At 44.8% G+C, this 19,406-nt stretch overlaps 1 protein-coding gene across 1 annotated transcript in view; it reads right to left on the reverse strand.

The window, feature by feature from the left end:
- Positions 1-2,379: 2,379 nt before the first annotated feature.
- Positions 2,380-19,406, reverse strand: part of LOC120993818 (multidrug and toxin extrusion protein 2-like) — a 190,250-nt gene continuing 173,223 nt past the window's right edge. The window contains exons 12-16 of the mRNA XM_040422285.1: positions 8,727-8,802; positions 8,553-8,622; positions 7,067-7,074; positions 5,868-5,992; positions 2,380-2,444 (exon numbers count right to left, since the gene is read on the reverse strand). Coding sequence (XP_040278219.1) covers positions 2,380-2,444; positions 5,868-5,992; positions 7,067-7,074; positions 8,553-8,622; positions 8,727-8,802 — 344 coding nt within the window. The remainder of the gene's footprint in view (positions 2,445-5,867; positions 5,993-7,066; positions 7,075-8,552; positions 8,623-8,726; positions 8,803-19,406) is intronic.

Consider the following 19,406-nt stretch of genomic DNA (forward strand, 5'->3'; position numbering starts at 1 on the left):
GAACCGCACCTGTGTGCCAGCTATCGTCCTATCTCCCTTTTAAACGTTGATCTCAAGATCTTCGCCAAATTAATGGCGAATAGATTGAACACTTATCTGCCTTCCCTGGTTTGCGCTGACCAGGTTGGGTTTGTGCCGGGAAGGGAGGCCCGGGACAACACTCTTAAAACCTTAGACATCATCCACTATGCCAAATCTAAAAAGGTCCCCCTTATGATGCTTTCCCTAGACGCAGAAAAGGCCTTTGACCGGATATCTTGGCGCGCCATCCATGAGGCTCTCTCACATATAGGCTTGGGCCCGATATTCCTGTCAAAGATCCTGACACTGTACCAACATACCACCGCTAGAGTCAAAGTAAATGGTGCCCTCTCCCCCCCCTTTCCAATCTATAATGGGACACGGCAAGGCTGCCCATTGTCCCCCTTACTATATGTTCTAGTCATGGAACACCTGCTGGCCTCCATACGTGCCAATCCAGACATAACGGGAATAACGATCGGATCACAAGAGTATAAATGCGAGGCGTTTGCTGACGATCTCCTTCTCTACATAACCAACCCACGTATCTCTCTGCCATCCTTACTTCGGGAGATATCTCAATTTGGTGCTTGGTCCAATTTCAAAATTAACATGTCCAAGTCAGAGGCCCTAGATGTTACTTTGCCAAGCGACCTGACCCCCGTTCTTAAGGCTTCTTTTCCCTTTGCTTGGCCACCTAGAGGCATAACATATTTGGGGATTAAAGTGACAGCAGATCTCTCGCGACTTCATAAATTGAACTTTGCACCCCTTCTCCTACAGTTCCAAAAGGACTTAGACGGATGGCGTAAACGAGACTTTTCTTGGTTTGGTAGGATTAGTATATTAAAGATGACCCTCTTGCCAAAACTACTGTACCTTTTACAAACTATCCCCCTCCGCATCCCGTCCACTTTTTGGTCCCAACTCCGTAGATGCTTCAAGCAGTTTGTATGGGCCCCTGGCCGACCGCGGATAAAATGGGAGATAATGACTCGCACCAAGGAAACAGGAGGGGTGGGTCTCCCAGATTGTCGACTATATTATCACTCTGCAGCCTATGTCCGACTGTTGGACTTGACGCGTACTGATACTTCCAAGTCGTGGGTGCAAATTACAAAGGACACTTCACTGTGCTCAGTATCAACCCTCCCATGGTTAGTGGGCTCTCCACGCCAAACGTCATCGCAATTGCCCTTCTCTGCCCATCATACCCTTGCAACCTTAGCATCCATTGGTCGCTCAACCTCACTGATTGACCCTAAAGGCCCCCTGGTGCCAATCACTGATCATCCTAGATTCCCTCCAGGGCACTCATCTAGACACTTTCTTCAAGGCACAAGAATCCGACCGATCAGGTTCTACCAGGTTCTCTCTGGTCCCACACTGAAACCCTTGTCCCAGATTCTAGAGGCTCCACTAACCCGTAATTCCTTTGAATATCTGCAGCTCCAACACTTTTATACCTCCCTAGGCAGAACCCACACTCTGGCCAGGAAACTCACTGAGTTTGAGCGGATGTGTGTCTCCTCCTCAGCGATCCCACACCCCATATCCTCGGTATATAAGCTGATGATACACCAGCGATCCTCATGCCTTCCTCCATATTGTCAGGCCTGGGAGTGGGATCTGGGGAATCAATATACCCCAGCCCAGTGGAACAGATGCTTCCTTCTATCACACAAATCGACGGTTTCGGCCAAAGCTCAGGAAACGAGCTACAAAATTATATCCAGATGGCACAGAGTACCAGCGCTACTCCACAAATGGTTCCTGACAGTATTGGACCGTTGTTGGAGATGGAGGAAGGCACGATGACCCATGTGTGGTGGAACTGCAGTGGCTTACGACCCTTCTGGAACTTCGTTCATAGAATAATCAAAGAAGTCACAGGAGTCCCCATCCAAAATTCTCCAGAAGCCCTCTTACTGTTCGACAGTGTCCTGAATGTCCCGGCATATAAGAAATCCCTCCTAAAATACATGGTTCAGGCAGCAAAGGCGGTGATTCCCAGGCATTGGAAATCTCCCTCTCCCCCCTCGCCTGAGGAGTGGTTTGATGAAATTGCTCTGTATCAGAGGCTGGAAGACCTCATTAGTATTACGCCCGCAGACACTGCACGATATGTGAAGATATAGGGCCCCTGGGAAGCCTTTCGCTCTTCAGCCGCATTTCGAGATGCGCAGGTTTAGCCGCTTCAGCAGAAAGTGTACCCTTCCCCCTTCCTTTCCTTCCCCCTGTTCCCTTGTCCAATGTCTTGTCTGTTTATATGTTATTATAACTTACATGTCTGTTTAGATATGCCTAATTCATATTCTTCCATGATTTGCACTGTGTGATGTCGGGTGTGTACACCCACTACAGTTCTGTAGACATCATATTTGAACTGTTAACATTGTTTGAATTTGCACCTTCAATAAAACCTAAATGAAGAAAAAAAAATAAAAGTATACATATTAGGTATCGCCACGTCCGTAATAAGTTACTCTATAAAAATATCACATGACCTAACCCCTCATGTGAACACCATAAAAAAATAAAATAAAAAACGGTGTAAAAAAAGCCATTTTTTGTCATCTTACATCACAAAAAGTGTAATAGCAAGCGATAAAAAAGTCATATGCACCCCAAAATAGTGCCAATCAAACCGTCATCTCATCCCGCAAAAATGAGACCCTACCTAATATAATCGCCCAAAAACTGAAATAACTATGGCTCTCAGACAATGGAGACACTAAAACATGTTTTTTTTTGTTTCAAAAATGAAATCATTGTGTAAAACTTACATAAATAAAAAAATTGTATACATATTAGGTATCGCCGTGTTCGTGACAACCTGCTCTATAAAAATACCACATGATCTAACCTGTCAGATGAATGTTGTAAATAACAAAAATAAAAACGGTTTCAAAAGAGCTATTTCTTGTTACCTTGCCTCACAAAAAGTGTAACATAGAGCAACCAAAAATCATATGTACCCTAAACTAGTACCCGCAAAACTTCCACCCTATCCCGTAGTTTCTAAAATGGGGTCACTTTTTTTGAGTTTCTACTCTAGGGGTGCATCAGGGGGCTTCAAATGGGACATGGTATAAAAAAAAACAGTCCAGCAAAATCTGCCTTCCAAAAACCGTATGGCATTCCTTTCCTTCTGCGCCCTGCTGTGTGCCCGTACAGCAGTTTACGACCACATATGGGGTGTTTCTGTAAACTACAGAATCAGGGCCATAAATATTGAGTTTTGTTTGGCTGTTAACCCTTGCTTTGTAAGTGGAAAAAAAATATTAAAATGGAAAATCTGGCAAAAAAGTGAAATTTTGAAATTGTATCTCTATTTTCCATTAATTCTTGTGGAACACCTAAAGGGTTAACAATGTTTGTAAAATCAGTTTTGAATACCTTGAGGGGTGTAGTTTCTAGAATGGGGTTATTTTTGGGTTTCTTTTATGTAAGCCTCACAAAGTGACTTCACACCTGAACTGGCCCTTAAAAAGTTGGTTTTTGAAAATTTCTGAGAAATTTCAAGATTTAATTCTAAACTTCTAAGCCTTGTAACGTCCCCCAAAAATAAAATATCATTCCCAAAATGATCCTAACATGAAGTAGACATATGGGGAATGTAAAGTAATAACTATTTTTGTAGGTATTACTATGTATTATAGAAGTAGAGAAATTGAAACTTGGAAATTTGCTAATTTTTCCAAATTGTTGGCAAATTTGGTATTTTTCTTTTGTTTGCCATTCTTTCTCATGAGTAGTTTTTATGAGTAGTAATTCAGAATGAGACCAGCAGCATTCATTTTCAGCAGTTCTGTGTCTGTAAGCACTGGGGCAGATTCATCACGGTCTCGCCCCTGTTTATGAAGCTTCAGCCCCTTGCACCACTTTTTCTGACACAGACTAATGTGATGAACAGAAAGTGGACAGTGCTTCAGTCACAGACTGCTGATCACATATCAAATATACAGTTCGTATTCATAGAAATATCTGTACTTTATTCAGTCAGTAAATGTAAAGGTGTTATAACAAATTGATTGCAATAATGTATTAAAGAGAATGTAACATCAGAAATTGATATATTGTTTAAATCACTTTTTTCAGAATTTTTGGCTCATTTTTTAAAATGTTTCCAATTTCACCATCTATGTTAAAGGAATGTATATAATCCTGCAATTTTTACACTGGCCACCAGGCCAGTTAAGACTATATGTTAAGACTTCCTGTCTTTTGAGAGCAGCTACATGGACCATAGACACAATGGACATGAGCTAACCCCATTGCCTTGTATAGAAGAGTTTTCTAGGCATTCTATGTGACCTGTGCAGAGGTCAGGAGAGAGTTGTGATATCACCTATTGTGAATAGTGGATTCTGTGTTATCTATACAGAGATGTTACTTGTCATTGTGATTCTGCCTGTAGTGGTAATTATAATGACTTTTAAAAAGTTACCTGTACAGAACAAGAAATCATGACCTATCATTAGACCTAGTGGCCAGTGTGCAGGATTATATACTGCCTGTCCAAAAAAAAAGTCGCCACCAAAAAAAAGAAGGTCACACATTCTAATATTTTGTTGGACTGCCTTTAGCTTTGATTATGGCACGCATTCGCTGTGGCATTGTTTCGATAAGCTTCTGCAATGTCACAAGATTTATTTCCATCCAGTGTTGCATTAATTTTTCACCATAATCTTGCATTGATGATGGTAGAGTCTGACTGCTGCGCAAAGCCTTCTCCAGCACATCCCAAAGATTCTCAATGGAGTTAAGGTCTGGACACTGAGGTGGCCAAACCATGTGTGAAAATGATGTCTCATGCTCCCTGAACCACTCTTTCACAATTTGAACCCGATGAATCCTGGCATTGTCATCTTGGAATATGCCCGTGCCATCAAGGAACAAAAAATCCATTGATGGAATAACCTGGTCATTCAGTAGGTTCAGGTAGTCAGCTGACCTCATTCTTGGAGCACATACTGTTGCTTAACCTAGACCTGACCAACTGCAGCAACCCCAGATCATAGCACTGCTCCCACAGGCTTGTACAGTAGGCACTAGGCATGATGGGTGCATCACTTCATCTGCCTCTCTTCTTACCCTGATGCGCCCATCACTCTGGAACAGGGTACATCTTCACTCATCAGACCACATGCCCTTCTTCCATTGCTCTAGAGTCCAATCTTTATGCTCCCTTTTTTTCTGGTTTGCCTCGCTGATTGGTGGTTTTCTTATGGCTACAGAGCTGTTCAGTCCCCATCCCTTGAGTTCCCTTCACATTGTGCGTGTGGAAATACTCTTACTTTCACTATTAAACATAGCCCTGAGTTCTACTGTTGTTTTTCTTCTATTTGATTGCACCAAACGTTTAAGTGATCGCCGATCACGATCATTCAGGATTTTTTTTCCTGCATTTCTTCCTCGAATATGATGGGTCCCCACTATCCTTCCAGTTTTTAATAGTGCGTTGGACAGTTCTTAACCCAATTTTAGTAGTTTCTGCAATCTCCTTAGATGTTTTCTCTGCCAATGATCTGCCAATCTATGCCAATGATTTGACCCTTCTCAAACAGACTAACATCTTTTCCATGACCACGAGATGTGTCTTTCGACATGGTTGTTTAAGAAATGAGAAGCAACTCATTGCACCAGTTGGGGTTAAATAACTTTTTGCCAGCTGAAAGATAATCGCCCATCCAATAGGAGGCTCAGAACTATTTGTTTAGTTAAATCCAGGTGGTGACATTTTTTTTGGACATGGAAAAACCTTAACTTTATATACTGTTTAACTTCAAAGCAAACTAAAGCTGTAAATGCATTCCTAAATATGTATAAGCTAATAATCTCACCAATGATTCCAAGTTTCACCAGAAACATCAGTGAAATTCCAAGTGGGAGACCAATAAGATAGTAGCCGATTACATTGGTAATAGCTCCAATTTTTTGCCTTCCTAATCCTCTTAATACTCCTCCACTGGAAATCTGGAACACAAATTTTAGGTGTGTTTAATAAATAAATAATAAAGTGAAATTAGCAGCAAATGACATTATGTCGGCTTGCCCTGCTACTTCAGACAGGCACAGGCACCGCTCCACTCACTCTGTGTCCGGCACCAGGCCCGGGGGCTCTTGTTCTGTGTGTCTATTGAAACTCACCTCATTCTGCAGTATAGCAAGGGTGAAAACCTTCTTTGATTCTGTGTGGAGGTACTAATGTGATAATCTGTTTTTGCCATATAGACCGTGCTCTTTGTCCCATTCTCTGCTTGAGCAATAGGTTTACTAGCTTGCTGGATTCTGCAAATGTGCTATAATCTGTATTTCTGTCCATGTACTGACTTTTGCCTGATTCCTGGATCCTGAATCTCTACCACCTGACCTATGCCTGATCACCATACTGATCTTATGCTGCTTGCTCTGACTTCTAGACTGCTGGTCACCTGAACCCAAAGTTCTGAATTCACCCGAACTCTCCCTGCCCCAACCCCGGCCTGTTACTGACTAGACATCGAAGTCTAGATCCCTGTATAAGGGCTCATGCACACGTACATATCTTTGGTCCACATCTGATCCGCATTTTTTGCAGGTCAGATGCGGACCCATCCACTTCAATGGGGTCACAAAAGATGCGGACAGCACACCCGTATGCTATCCGTATATCAGTTCCGCAGCAAAAAAACAAAAATATATAGAATATGTCCTTTTCTTGTCCATTTTACGCACAAGTATAGGACAATTGTATAGCGGACAGGATGTTCTGTTACGCAAAATGCAGAAAACACACGTCCGGTATCCGTGTTTTGCAGACTGCAAAAATGGCAATGGTTATTTTTGCAGTCTGCAAATTGAGGATCTGCAAAACACAGATACTGGTTGTGTGTGTTTCTCATTTTGTGGAACGGAACGTCCTGTCCTCCATAGAACTGTCCTATCCTTGTCTGTGCATGAGCCCTAAGGGTTAAATGATGAATACCTGGGGACTGCCAGGATAATGCCATTAGGATTAGCCCAAAGTGAAACTGGTTGGTTGATGCAGTGGTTTCGCGACCACTGCCCCTAACAGACATCTAGCCAAATTCTAAATTTGCATTTTACAAGACTGGATCAGTCTTATTTACCTACTGTTTTCTCTTTCAATATAAAGTTGTTGTGCATGTGTAAAAAAGTAAAACTAACCCTAAAATGTTCTTGAATTATATCAATGGTAAAAATTTAAAACCTAACAGTGTTGGCCCTGGTTGGTTACAGAGGGATGAGGGAGGACTTGTAGAGAGCGATGGAGGAGAAAGCACATCTATTTAAAATATTGTGTCCACTGTATTAACTGAGAAAAATGAACTGCCAGATGAAAAATTAACTGAAGATGAGTGTAAAAGTAAACTACCCATTAAAAGTGGCCTGTCTGACACAGGAAGAAGTGCAGTGGCGTCTTAAAAAGATTAAAATAGATACCAGGTCCATAAACATGACAACTGTAGAAGCCAGTACCAGAAGCTGCTGCCAAAGCCAATAAGATTATGGGTTGCATCAAAAGGGGCATGCCCATGATGAGAACATAGTCCCACCACTTTTCAAATTACTAGTCTTACCACAAATGGAGTACTGTGTACAGTTCTTGAACAATTCTCCTTTGAACAAGACAGATATAGCAGAGAGGGAGAGGGTTCAGAGGAGGGCAACTAAGGTAATAAATGGAATGAGTGGACTACAGTACACAGAAAGATTATCAAAATTAGAGTTTTTTAGTTTAGAAAAACAACAACTGGGGGCTATTTAATAGCTATGTATAAATATATCAGGGGTCAGTACAGAGATCTCCCCCATCATCTATTTATCCCCAGGACTGTGACTGTGACGAGGGGACATCCTCTGCGTCTGGAGGAAAGAAGGTTTCTACACAAACATAGAAGAGGATTCTTTATGGTAAGAGCAGTGAGACTATGGAACTCTCTGCCTGAGGAGGTGGTGATGGTGAAAGAGTTCAAGAAGGGTTTGGATGTATTCCTGGAGTGTTATAATATTACAGGTTATCGTTACTAGACTGATGGAGAAGGGAGATATTTACTGATTGCCTGATTGGAATCGAGATAGAATTTTATCCCCTAAAATGAGTAAAAAATTGGCTTCTACCTCACAGGATTTTTTTTTCCTTCCTCTGGATCAACTTACAGGATAACAGGCTTATCTGGGTGGACAGATGTCTTTTTTCAGCCTTACAAAGTATGGGGGTCATTTATTAACCGTTTGAGACTCCAGTCTTAATAACCCCTATATATGGCGGTGAAGTTATGAAGAGGCGCAGGTGCTGTCTTACATTTAGACCATTTTCTATGTCTAAAAGAGGCGTAGAAAACGATGACCAGTCCCCGACCATGCCACGCCCACTTTTTTAGATCTGGCATGACCGGGGAAAAGTCGCAGATTGCTGCACAACTACTGTAACTGTTGCACCACAAACTGCGCCAGAAATACGCCTAATATAGGCGTATTTCTGGATAATAAATGACCCCCTTTGTTACTATGTGCATACTTACGTTTGTTGCATCACATATGTGAAATGGAGCAAATACGAGCATGATTTGTGAAACCAAGGAGAGAATATCCCTGCAAACATAAAAAAAAAAAACTGTAATAGGATATTGCTCATCTTTTTTCGGATTCAATTCCTCGTACTTCTTCAGCTTTTAGTCATCTTCTGTTTTACCTACCTATCTGTTGTAAAAACATAGCCAATTACATTCTTCAGTGCAGCTAAAAGACAACCAACTGTCAACCCAGATATCACTGAGAAATGAAAAGAAACAAAATAGAAAAATATAAAGCTACAGTTTAACAATTTTAAAATCATAATCGTTAAAGAAATCAAATAAATACTGTGAAAATAAATCCCATGATTAATGTAAAAAATGAAAATCCGATATTGTATAATACATGACAATCTCTTGATGATCTTGTAGAAGGCTTGCACAGTAAAATCTAAATTTTTGCAAATGACACTAAACTATGAAAAGTAATTAACACTGAAGAGAACAGTACAGAGGGATCTGGATAGAATGAGTGGCAGATTAGGTTTAAAAGGGGTTTTACCATCTCAGACAGAAGGGGCACATCGCTAGGATAATTAAACTCACCTCATCCACTTGTTTGTGCAGCCCGGCTTCTCTTCTTACTTCTTCTTAAGAAGAGTAGCCGGGCTGCGCGAACAAGTGGATGAGGTGAGTTTAATTATATATTTTTTTTAACCCCTCCATTACTATTTTACTTAGCATTCTGTATTAATAATGCTATTATTTTCCCTTATAACCATGTTATAAGGGAAAATAATAAAGATCGGGTCCCCATCCCGATCGTCTCCTAGCAACCATGCGTGAAAATCGCACCGCATCCGCACTTGCTTGCGATTTTCACGCAGCCCCAGGCACTTCTATGGGGCCTGCGTTGCATGAGAAACGCACAATATAGAGCATGCTGCGATTTTCACGCAACGCACAAGTGATGCGTGAAAATCACCGCTCATGTGCACAGCCCCATAGAAATGAATGGGTCCGGATTCAGTGCGGGTGCAATGCGTTCACCTCACGCATTGTACCCGCCTGGAAAACTCGCCCATGTGAAAAAGGCCTTAGGAATTTTACTGAACAACAAACTAAGCTGCAGAAACCAGTGTCAGACAGCTGCTGCCAAGGCCAATAAGTTAATGGGTTGCATCAAAAGGGGCATAGATGCTGATGGTGAGAACATAGTCCTGCCACTTTACATATCACTAGTCAGACCACACATACAGTAGTGTGTACAGTTCAGGGCTCCTGTGAACAAGGCAAACATAGGAGAGCTGGAAAGGGTTTAGAGGAGGGCAACTAAAATAATAACTTTAATGGGTGGACTAGAATACCCAGAAAGATTATCAAAATTAGGGTTATTCACATTAGAAAAGACTATGTATAAATATGTATAACTATAATATATATATATATATATATATATATATATATATTTATATGTATAAATATATCAGGGGTCAGTATAGAGATCTCTCCCATCATCTATTTATACTCAGGACTGTGACGAGGGGACATCCTCTGCGTCTAGAGGAAAGAAGGTTTGTACACAAACATAGAAGAGGATTCTTTACTAGTGTTGGGTGAGCATGCTCTGCTGAACACTAATTTTACTTGAGCCAAACACTGAGTGTGCTCGAGCGCGATGCTCGAGTCTCCTCCCAGCACGTTTGTTAGCTGCCAATAAATGTGCACGGAGGTATTGGCACTCACTGTAATCCCGTAGCCATGTTGGCTACTGGCATTACAGTGATTGGCTGGCCGGAACGCGTCATCGGGTGCTATGACACATGTTCGGCTCAGTCTTAGTCAGGGAGAGCTGTGCTGAAGAAGGGACAGATAGTGTAGGGAGTGAAATAGTAATATTTTAGTGAAAAAACTTGTTAGAGACCCAAAAGTCCTTTTAAAGGACTATTGTTGTATCTGGCAGCAATTGTATCTGGCCTGAAGCCTATGCGGTAGTGAAATCCCGGCGCAGGCGCGCGTGATGATGTCATCACGCGCGCCTGTGCCGGGACTCTGCGAGCAAGCGCAGGCAAGTATTTAGCTTTTAGGGTTTTCTATGTGCCAACTTTGGGGGACATGAGGGGGCCGGGATGCACACAGGAGGACGTGTGGGGGGAAAATATGGTGGGATACTGTGTGGGGGCAATTTTTTTTATTTTATGTGCCAAGTTGGGGGGCGCAAACAGGAGAACGTGTGGGGGGGAATATGGTGGGATACTGGGGGCAAATTATTATGGGAGGGATTACTATGTGGGGGGAAAATTACTATATGGGCAATGTGGGGGACACTACTGTGTGTGGGGGAGTGTGGGGGGCAGTGTGGGGGACACTACTGTGTGGGGGAAGCGTGGGGGACACTACTGTGTGGGGGACACTACTGTATGGGGGCAGTGTGGGGGACACTACTGTAATGGGGGCAGCGTGGGGGACACTACTGTAATGGGGGCAGCGTGGGGGGACACTACTGTGTGGGGTACACTACTGTATGGGGGAAGTTCGGGGGACACTACTGTATGGGGGAAGTGTGGGGGATACTACTGTGTGGGGGGCAGTTTGAGGGACACTACTGTGTGGGGGACACTACTGTGTGGGGGGCAGTGTTAGGGACACTATTGTGTGGGGGCAGTGTGGGGGACACTACTGTGTGGGGGACACTACTGTGTAGGGGGCAGTGTGGGGGACACTACTGTGTGGGGGCAGTGTGGGGGACACTACTGTGTGGGGGACACTACTGTGTGGGGGGCAGTGTGGGGGAAATTACTGTGTGAGGGGCAGTGTAGGGAAAATTACTGTGTGGGGGGGCAGTGTGGGGGAAATTACTGTATGGGGCAGCGTGGGGGACGTTGCTATTGGGGAGGCACTGTAGGGGCCATTTTATTATTTCTGGGGACACTATACAGGGATTATTACCTGGAGAACAATACAGGGTGTTATTATTACTGGGGGCACTCTAGGGGACATTATAGCAGCTGTAGACACTTTAGGGACATTTGGGGCAATTTATCAAACTGGTGTAAAGTAGAACTGGCTTAGTTGCCCATAGCAGCCAATCAGATTCCACCTTTCATATTAGACAGCTCTTTTGGAAATCCAGTTCTACTTTACACCAGTTTGATAAATGACCACAATTATGTCTATTAGGGTCACTATTTTTTCAGCAGTATAGCACCTGGGACATTCGGGAGCACAACGGGCACAGTATTGGGGGTGGCAGCAGGAGGACACCAGGATGGGGGGGTTGATGAAAAAATTTTGAAATCTAACGTGTCTGTGTTACAAACTCTGTAGAGACGAGATGTGGCTGAAAGAATTTGTCATGGTGGTCTAACGGAGGAGAAGAGCAAAGAGAAGGTCTACATGACAGGAGATATCACTGGATGTAAGAGGTATGTGGTCAAGTATTGGGGGGGGGCCAGAGAAATGACCCGCCCCGGGTGCCAAACACCATGGGCACGCCACTGTGCTGATGACAGCGACATTACCAGCGCTACATCTCCTGTATAACGTTTGTGCATCCTAAATATCAGTGACATTAATTCAGTGTAATTTTTTATTAGCCGCTGGTGACAGCGACATTACTTGCGCTATACCTCCTGTATAAAGTTTGCGCATCCTAAAAATATCTGTGACATTGTGTACTTTATTTGCGCATACACTTACAAAACCTGCGCTACTGTATGTGTGACATACTTGCAAGCATATATACCATTTAATATGCACAAGGCAAGCAGTAAGGGATGGGGAAGTGGCAGTGCTGCTGATGGTGCACGCAGAGGCCGTGGCCCTGGACGCAGTGAAACTGTGCCTGCTGCCAGAGCACAAGATACACACTCATCCAGTGCGACCAGGTGGTCGGTTGGATTGCAGCAGATAATGCTTTCAGTCGGTTAAGCACCACCCTGTATTCCACAAAGTCCATTCTCAGTAGTCAAGAGTCTGGTCAACAGAATCCTCACCCTACTACTACTTCCTCCCACCATGGAGAGTCTTGGCAAACAAGTGGTCCCACACTCAGATATTTCGAGGAACTCCTTTCATCGCCATTCCTTGATTTGGGCCTCTCGACAAGTGTAACACCCCAGAGTTGTGTTACTAAACTCTTTTACCCCGCTACAACCTGTTAAGAGCATTTACATTGTCATCTTGTGTAATTTTATCTAATATCCTCACAAATGTGCATTGAAAGCCTTGTTAAATTTATATTGCTGTAATTTCCATGTTCACCAGCAGGTGGCAGCAATGCGTTAGCAGGGACTAGAGCCAGTTTAGTGTTTGTGAGCTGGAATAGTACATTCCAGTTCAGTTCCCCCCTCTATGAGCAAAGTGGGCTGCGCCTATTTCCTGCCTCATGGGGAGGGAAGGAAGTTAAGTTAGAGTGTGCCAGCCACCCCGGCTAGGGGAAGGCTGTGCGTGTAAGAGATCCCAGATATAGGGATCCAAGGCCGGGATCTTGTCTCGGCTGAGACATATGATCATCATCCCCAGCCTGAGCCTTGCAGCCTCAGCTGGAAGAAGCAAGCAGACAACTCCAGTTCCAGGAAGAAGCATACCCTGAGACAATAGCTGTGAGTACCGTCCAGATACCCATGAGAAGCCATATTCCTCCTCAGCTAGTCAGTCCCCACACAGCAGAAGATAGAAAGCGCAGAAGCCAAATTCCTGCCACATTACAGAGCTACTAAGCAGACATCCTTTCCTGCAAAGCTCCAGGTACATGATAGAGCAGAAGATATATTCCTGCCACACATTACCAATACCTGCTGGGACCTAAGACTAAAGCTTTATCTTGCTTGGATGAAAGCTACAACCAGTAAAGACAAGTTTGAACTTTACCCAAGGTCTGGATCTCAATTACTGCTGCAAATTCTTCTATTACTCCTACTAACATCACACTCAATTTATTGCAAGTGAGCCAGGATCCAGGAGTCCAGCTGTACCCAGGTAGGAGACACCGTTGACACTATTGCCACTACCACACAGAGACATTACACCACTCTGGCATTCCTAACCTGGTACGTGAGTTACAAAACCTTAAAGGGCCCTGTGTTAGTACCCTGCGCATGCTGCAATTGGCATCACGAACAAACTATAGACTATATTATACTCATATCCTGACCCACTGCATAATTTGGCGTCCGTGTAAATGTACCCACGGTCCGGCTCATTGCACAAGCCCGCTTGAAGAGGGACATGAGGAGATATTGTGCCCTGATTCCAAAACTCTTGAGCATCCATAGTCACAAGAAGATGACGATGGGGAACGGCAATTAGTGTTTCATGAGGTGGATGATGATGATGAGCCACAGTTGCCAATAAGTCAACGCAATTAGTGTCTCAAGAGGTTCATGATGAGGATGAGTTGTCAATAACTGAGGTTTTTATGAGGTCAACAATTCAGGAGGATAACCAGAGTGAGGAAGTGGAAGAGGAGGTGGTGGACGATGAAGTCACTGACCCAACCTGGGAAGGTGGCAAGCTGAGCAAGGACAGCAGTACAGAGGGGGAAAGATCCGCTGCACCGCAACAGGCTGGAAGAGGCAGTGGGGTGGCAAAAGGGAGAAGGCGGGCCACACCAAACAGGCCCGCAACTGTTCCCCTGAGCACCCCCTTGCGGCAATCTCCCTTGCCAAGGGGTAGGTGTTCCGCAGTCTGGTGCTTTTTTGAGGAAAGTGCAGATGATAAAAGAATTGTCATTTGCAACCTGCGCTGTACCAAAATGAGCAGGGGCATGAACACTAGCAACCTCACCACCACCAGCATGATCCGCCACATGGCATCAAAGCAGCCTAATAGGTGGGCCAAACGCCTGGGTCCACAATCAGTGTCTGCGGGTCACACCACTACCTCCTCTTCCCCTGTGTTACGTGCTGGCCAATCCCCTGTCCAAAACGCAGGCCCGGATGCCTCCTGCCATGCACCTGGACCTTCGCAAGCACCATCAGCTAGCATATCCACTTCTGTGTCCTAGCGCAGCGTACAGATGTCTATACCCCAGGCCTTTGAATGAAAGCGCAAATACCCAGCCACCCACCCACAGGCCATAGCACTAAATGCGCACCTTTCCAAATTACTGTCCCTGGAAATTTTGCCATTTAGGCTTGTGGACACTGAGGCTTTCCGCGGCCGCCCCATGTTACTCTGTCCCCAGCCACCAATATTTTTCACGGTGTGCAGTCCCAGCCGTACACCAGCATGTGTCCTGTAACATCACCCGTGCCCTTAACGCAGTTATTGGGAAGGTCCACTTAACGACTGACACATGGACAAGTGCTTTTGGCCAGGGACGCTACATTTCCCTGACTGCACACTGGGTGAATGTTGTGGAGGCCAGGACTGAGTCTTACCCTGGGATGGCACAGGTGCCACCAACGCCAAGGATTGCGGGCCCTACTTACATCAGGGTTTCCGCCACCACCTACGTTAGTGGCTGCAACCCCCCTTCTCCTCCTCCGCCTCCTCTTCCACTTCCACCTCTGAATTATCATCTTGCAGCACCAGTCAGACATCAGTCAGTAGCTGGAAGCAGTGTAGCACTGCAGTGGGGAAGCGGCAACAGGCCGTGCTTAAACTGATCTGCTTAGGTGACAAACAGCACACCGCCGCAGAGCTGTGGCAGGGGATAAGGGACCAGACCGAGCTGTGGCTTTCGCCACTCAACCTAGAACCAGGCATGGTTGTGTCAGATAATGTCCGTAACTTGGTGGCGGCTTTGGAGCTCGACAAGCTCACACACATACCATGCCTAGCCCACATGTTCAACTTAGTGTTTCAGCGGTTTCTGAAAACCTACCCCAATTTGCCTGAGCTACTGGTGAAGGTGCGCCGCGTGTGTGCCCATTTCCGCAAGTCATCGACAGCTTCCGCCGATCTGGCAACGCTGCAGCAGAGCTTGCAATTGCCAGCTCACCGACTGTTGTGCGACGTGAGCACGCATTGGAACTCGACGTTCCACATGTTGGCCAGACTTTGTGAGCAGCAGAGGGCAGTAGTGGAATACCAGCTGCAACATGGTCGTCAGCTTCTGCTCTTCACAAGCGACGAGTGGGCATTGATGTCTGACCTCTTCCTCTGTGAGGAATCAGCACAGATGGTGAGCGGCGATAATGCTATTATCAGCGTAATCATCCCACTTCTGTGTCTACTCAAACGCTCGCTGCTAACAATTAATGCGGGTGCTTTGCATGTGGAAGAGGTGGAAATGGAGGAAGACAGTACACAGGGTGATAGCCAGACCACCCTCAGTTCGTCTTCTCAGCGTGAATTGGATCATGAGGAGGAGGAGCAGGAGACAGTTGCCTCCACTACAGAGGGTAGTACCCGTGGAAGTTTTATTCCATCTGTTCAGCCTGGATGGGCAGAAAAGGAGAAAGAGGATGAGGAGATTGAGAGTCATCCTCCTAATGAGGACAGCGAAGTCTTATCTGTTGGGACTCTGGCACACATGGCTGACTTTATGTTAGGCTGCCTTTCCCGTGACCCCCGCGTTATATGCATTTTGGCCAACACCGATTACTGGTTGTTCACCCTTCTCGACCCCCGCTACAAAGAGAGCTTCTCATCTCTCATTCCTGTGGTGGAGAGGACGAGCAAAATGGTGCAATACCGGAATTGCTCCAAAAATTTCCAGCTGACAACGCTGGCTGCAGAGTACGTAGTTCCTTGGCCAACCGAGGAGGGGATACGAGGGGAACACACAGCAGTTTCAACAGAGGCAGGGCAACACTCTGGGAAACATTTTGGAAGATGGTGAAGGAGTACGTAGCAGATCATGTCAACGTCCTCAGTGATCCCTCTGTGCCTTACAACTATTGGGTGTCCAAGCTGGACAGGTGGCACGAACTGGCGCTCTACGCCTTGGAGGTGCTGGCCTGCCCCACTGCCAGCGTTTTGTCAGAGCGTGTATTTAGTGCTGCTGGGGGCATAATAACTGATAAGCACATCTGCCTGTCAACTGAAAATGCTGATCGGTTGACTCTTATAAAAATGAACAAGGCCTGGATTGCCCATGACTTCTCTACTCCACCAGAGGAAAGCGGCTGAACATAAAGGCACTCTAAATGTGGCTTTTATGGTGTATTGAATACACTGTATTCCCATGCACCCCTTCCACCACTAAAAAGGGTATATGGTTCAATCTCCCTTTTCTCACCGTCCTCCTCCATCATATCAACATTCTTATTAGGCTGCCCTCGCTCCTAATGGTTTAGAGGGTCAGCTCAGCAGCAGGCCCTCACCCGTATTGTTTTAGAGGGTCACCAGCAGGCCCTCGCCCAAAATGTTTTTGAGAGTCACCAGCAGGCCCTGAACCATAATGTTTGAGAGTCACCAGCAGGCCCACACCCATAATGTTTTAGATCAGGCATCCTCAAACTGCGGCCCTCCAGCTGTTGTAAAACTACAACTCCCACAATGCCCTGCTGTAGGCTGATACCTGTAGGCTGTTCGGGCATGCTGGGAGTTGTAGTTTTGCAACAGCTGGAGGGCCGCAGTTTGAGGATGCCTGTTTTAGATGGTCAGATCAGTAGCAGGCACTCGCCCCTAATGTTTTAGAGGGTCACCAGCAGGCCATCAATCATAATTTTTCAAGGGTGTGTAGGATGCCCTCCTTTATGTGTAATAAAGGGTGTATTGTAGTGCTTGTAATTTTTGGCAGCACTTTCACTTAGTGCATAGGCTTTATGAGTGTAGGAGTCCCACTACCTGAACAATTGTACCACAATGTGAATGAGGCCCTCCTTTATGTGATATACAGGTTGTATCGGAGTGCCTCTTTCTTTTACTTTTTTGGCAGCACTTGCACTTTATATACAAGTAAATATACAGGAAAGAATGTTTCCTAACAATTTTTTCTCTAAAATCGATTTTATCTTTAGTTTTGTGCGTATTATTGTCAGTATGTAAAAGTGGCGTACTACTCTGACAACATCGTTCCCAGCAGCGACCTGGGAGTCCAAGATGCATCCAGACATCCTCCCCATGCTGTTCCCGAACCATTTCAGTGGTGGTTTCCATCAATTTCTGACCTTTTTCTGTGAACCAGACACCCTCCCCTCTTCAGAGCAGGGGGTGCCTGGTTTAATGCTCTGGTTCTCCCTTTGACTTCCATTGTGCTCGGGTGCTCTGTAGAGCACCCGAGCATCCCTAGGTGTTCTACTCGAGCACCCGAGCACTTTGGTGCTCGACCAACACTATTCTTTACAGTAAGAGCAGTGAGACTATGGAACTCTCTGCCTGAGGAGGTGGTGATGATGAATTCACTAAGAGAGTACAACAGGGGCCTGGATGTATTTCTGGAGCATAATAATATTACAGGTTATAGTTACTAGAGAAGGGTTGTTGATCCAAGGAGTTATTCTGATTGGAATTGGGAAGGAACTTGTTTTGCCTTCCTCTGGATCACCTTGCAGGATAACAGGCTGAACTGGATGGATAGATGTCTTTTTTCAGCCTTATAAACTATGTTACTACGTTACTGCAGCTGGTGGCAGTTGAAGGATGGAACTAAGCATGTGTTTCCATCTCAGTGAGCAGGACAGAGAAATTAGAAATAGGACAAACAGCAGGTGGCACTATACAGATAGATTTCAGTGTATAACTTAGTGGCTATACAAAATTTAGAATTACTTGCAAAAGTCCCTAGACTGCGCCAGTATGCATTTAAAAAGAGCAGGAGCTATACCTGGATACTGGACCCGAACTATCTACGAGGTACTCACTCCACCGGCATCGGAGGCTCTTCTACTTCTTTTTTTTTTTTCACAATTCTTTATTGGTTTTTATTTTAAGTCATCTATGAATATAGCATCATTGACATACCAACAATCATGTCAATTTTACATCAATATTTGACAATTTCAGCAAGTCGTTCAATGAACATATATCAAACATACATACGTTCTGAATACAGTTGTCATTAAAGATATACCCTCTCCCACCCTCCCACATCCACCCTCTAACCCTCCCTACCAAGTATCACCCCCCTCCCATCTTCCCCAGCTTCAGCCCTAACCAAATATTTCAGAACAAGCCTAACCACTCCTATACTCAGCCTAGATCAGTCTACCTTCAGATGCCCTAAACCTCCCTTCAAATCTTCCGTCAGATACCAGGTGGTTAATTTGAATGGAGCCATAATGCGAGGATATTCTGAGACAGGAACGAAGACAACCAGGAATTTCCTCCACCCCTGATAGAGTTTCCTTCCTAGGAGTTCCTTATTTTTTAATGCTTCAAGCCATTCTAGGTGAAATACATGCTTCAATTGAGAAACAACCATGTCCCTTGATGGGATTTTTGGTTCTAACCATAATTTTAATATGCAACGCTTTGCTACCATCAGAAGTTTATGGCCCAGTAAAGTCAAATGAGAAACTCCACCCTCTCTGCCCTCCCCTGTTGTTGGGCTAGATTGGACGATTGTGTGGGTAATGGCCAGCACTGGAGAAATTTTCCCTTTAAAGCTGCTGATATCATTCAAAATTTTACTCATCTGTGCCCAGAAATCCTCAAGCAAGGGGCACACCCAAAGCCCATGAAACAAATCTGACCCCACTAGTTTACATTTGGGGCAGGCTGTCAACCTGTCTGTATCACCTTGTCTAGCTGGGATATTAAAACCATATATTGCATGATGAAGTATTTTGAGCTGTGTCTCACGCCATTGCTCGTTAGTAACCGATCGATACAAGTCAGCTAAACCTGCACATATATGGGGATATATATCTTCCTCCCCTAACCAAGCTTTCCATTTATCGAATATCTTTTTCCTATCCTTAGCTCTCCATTTGTCCCTAAGTGAATGATACAATGAGGTGATTGTGGGCC

This window comes from Bufo bufo, chromosome 3, assembly GCF_905171765.1.
Source record: "Bufo bufo chromosome 3, aBufBuf1.1, whole genome shotgun sequence".
Taxonomy (NCBI): domain Eukaryota; kingdom Metazoa; phylum Chordata; class Amphibia; order Anura; family Bufonidae; genus Bufo; species Bufo bufo.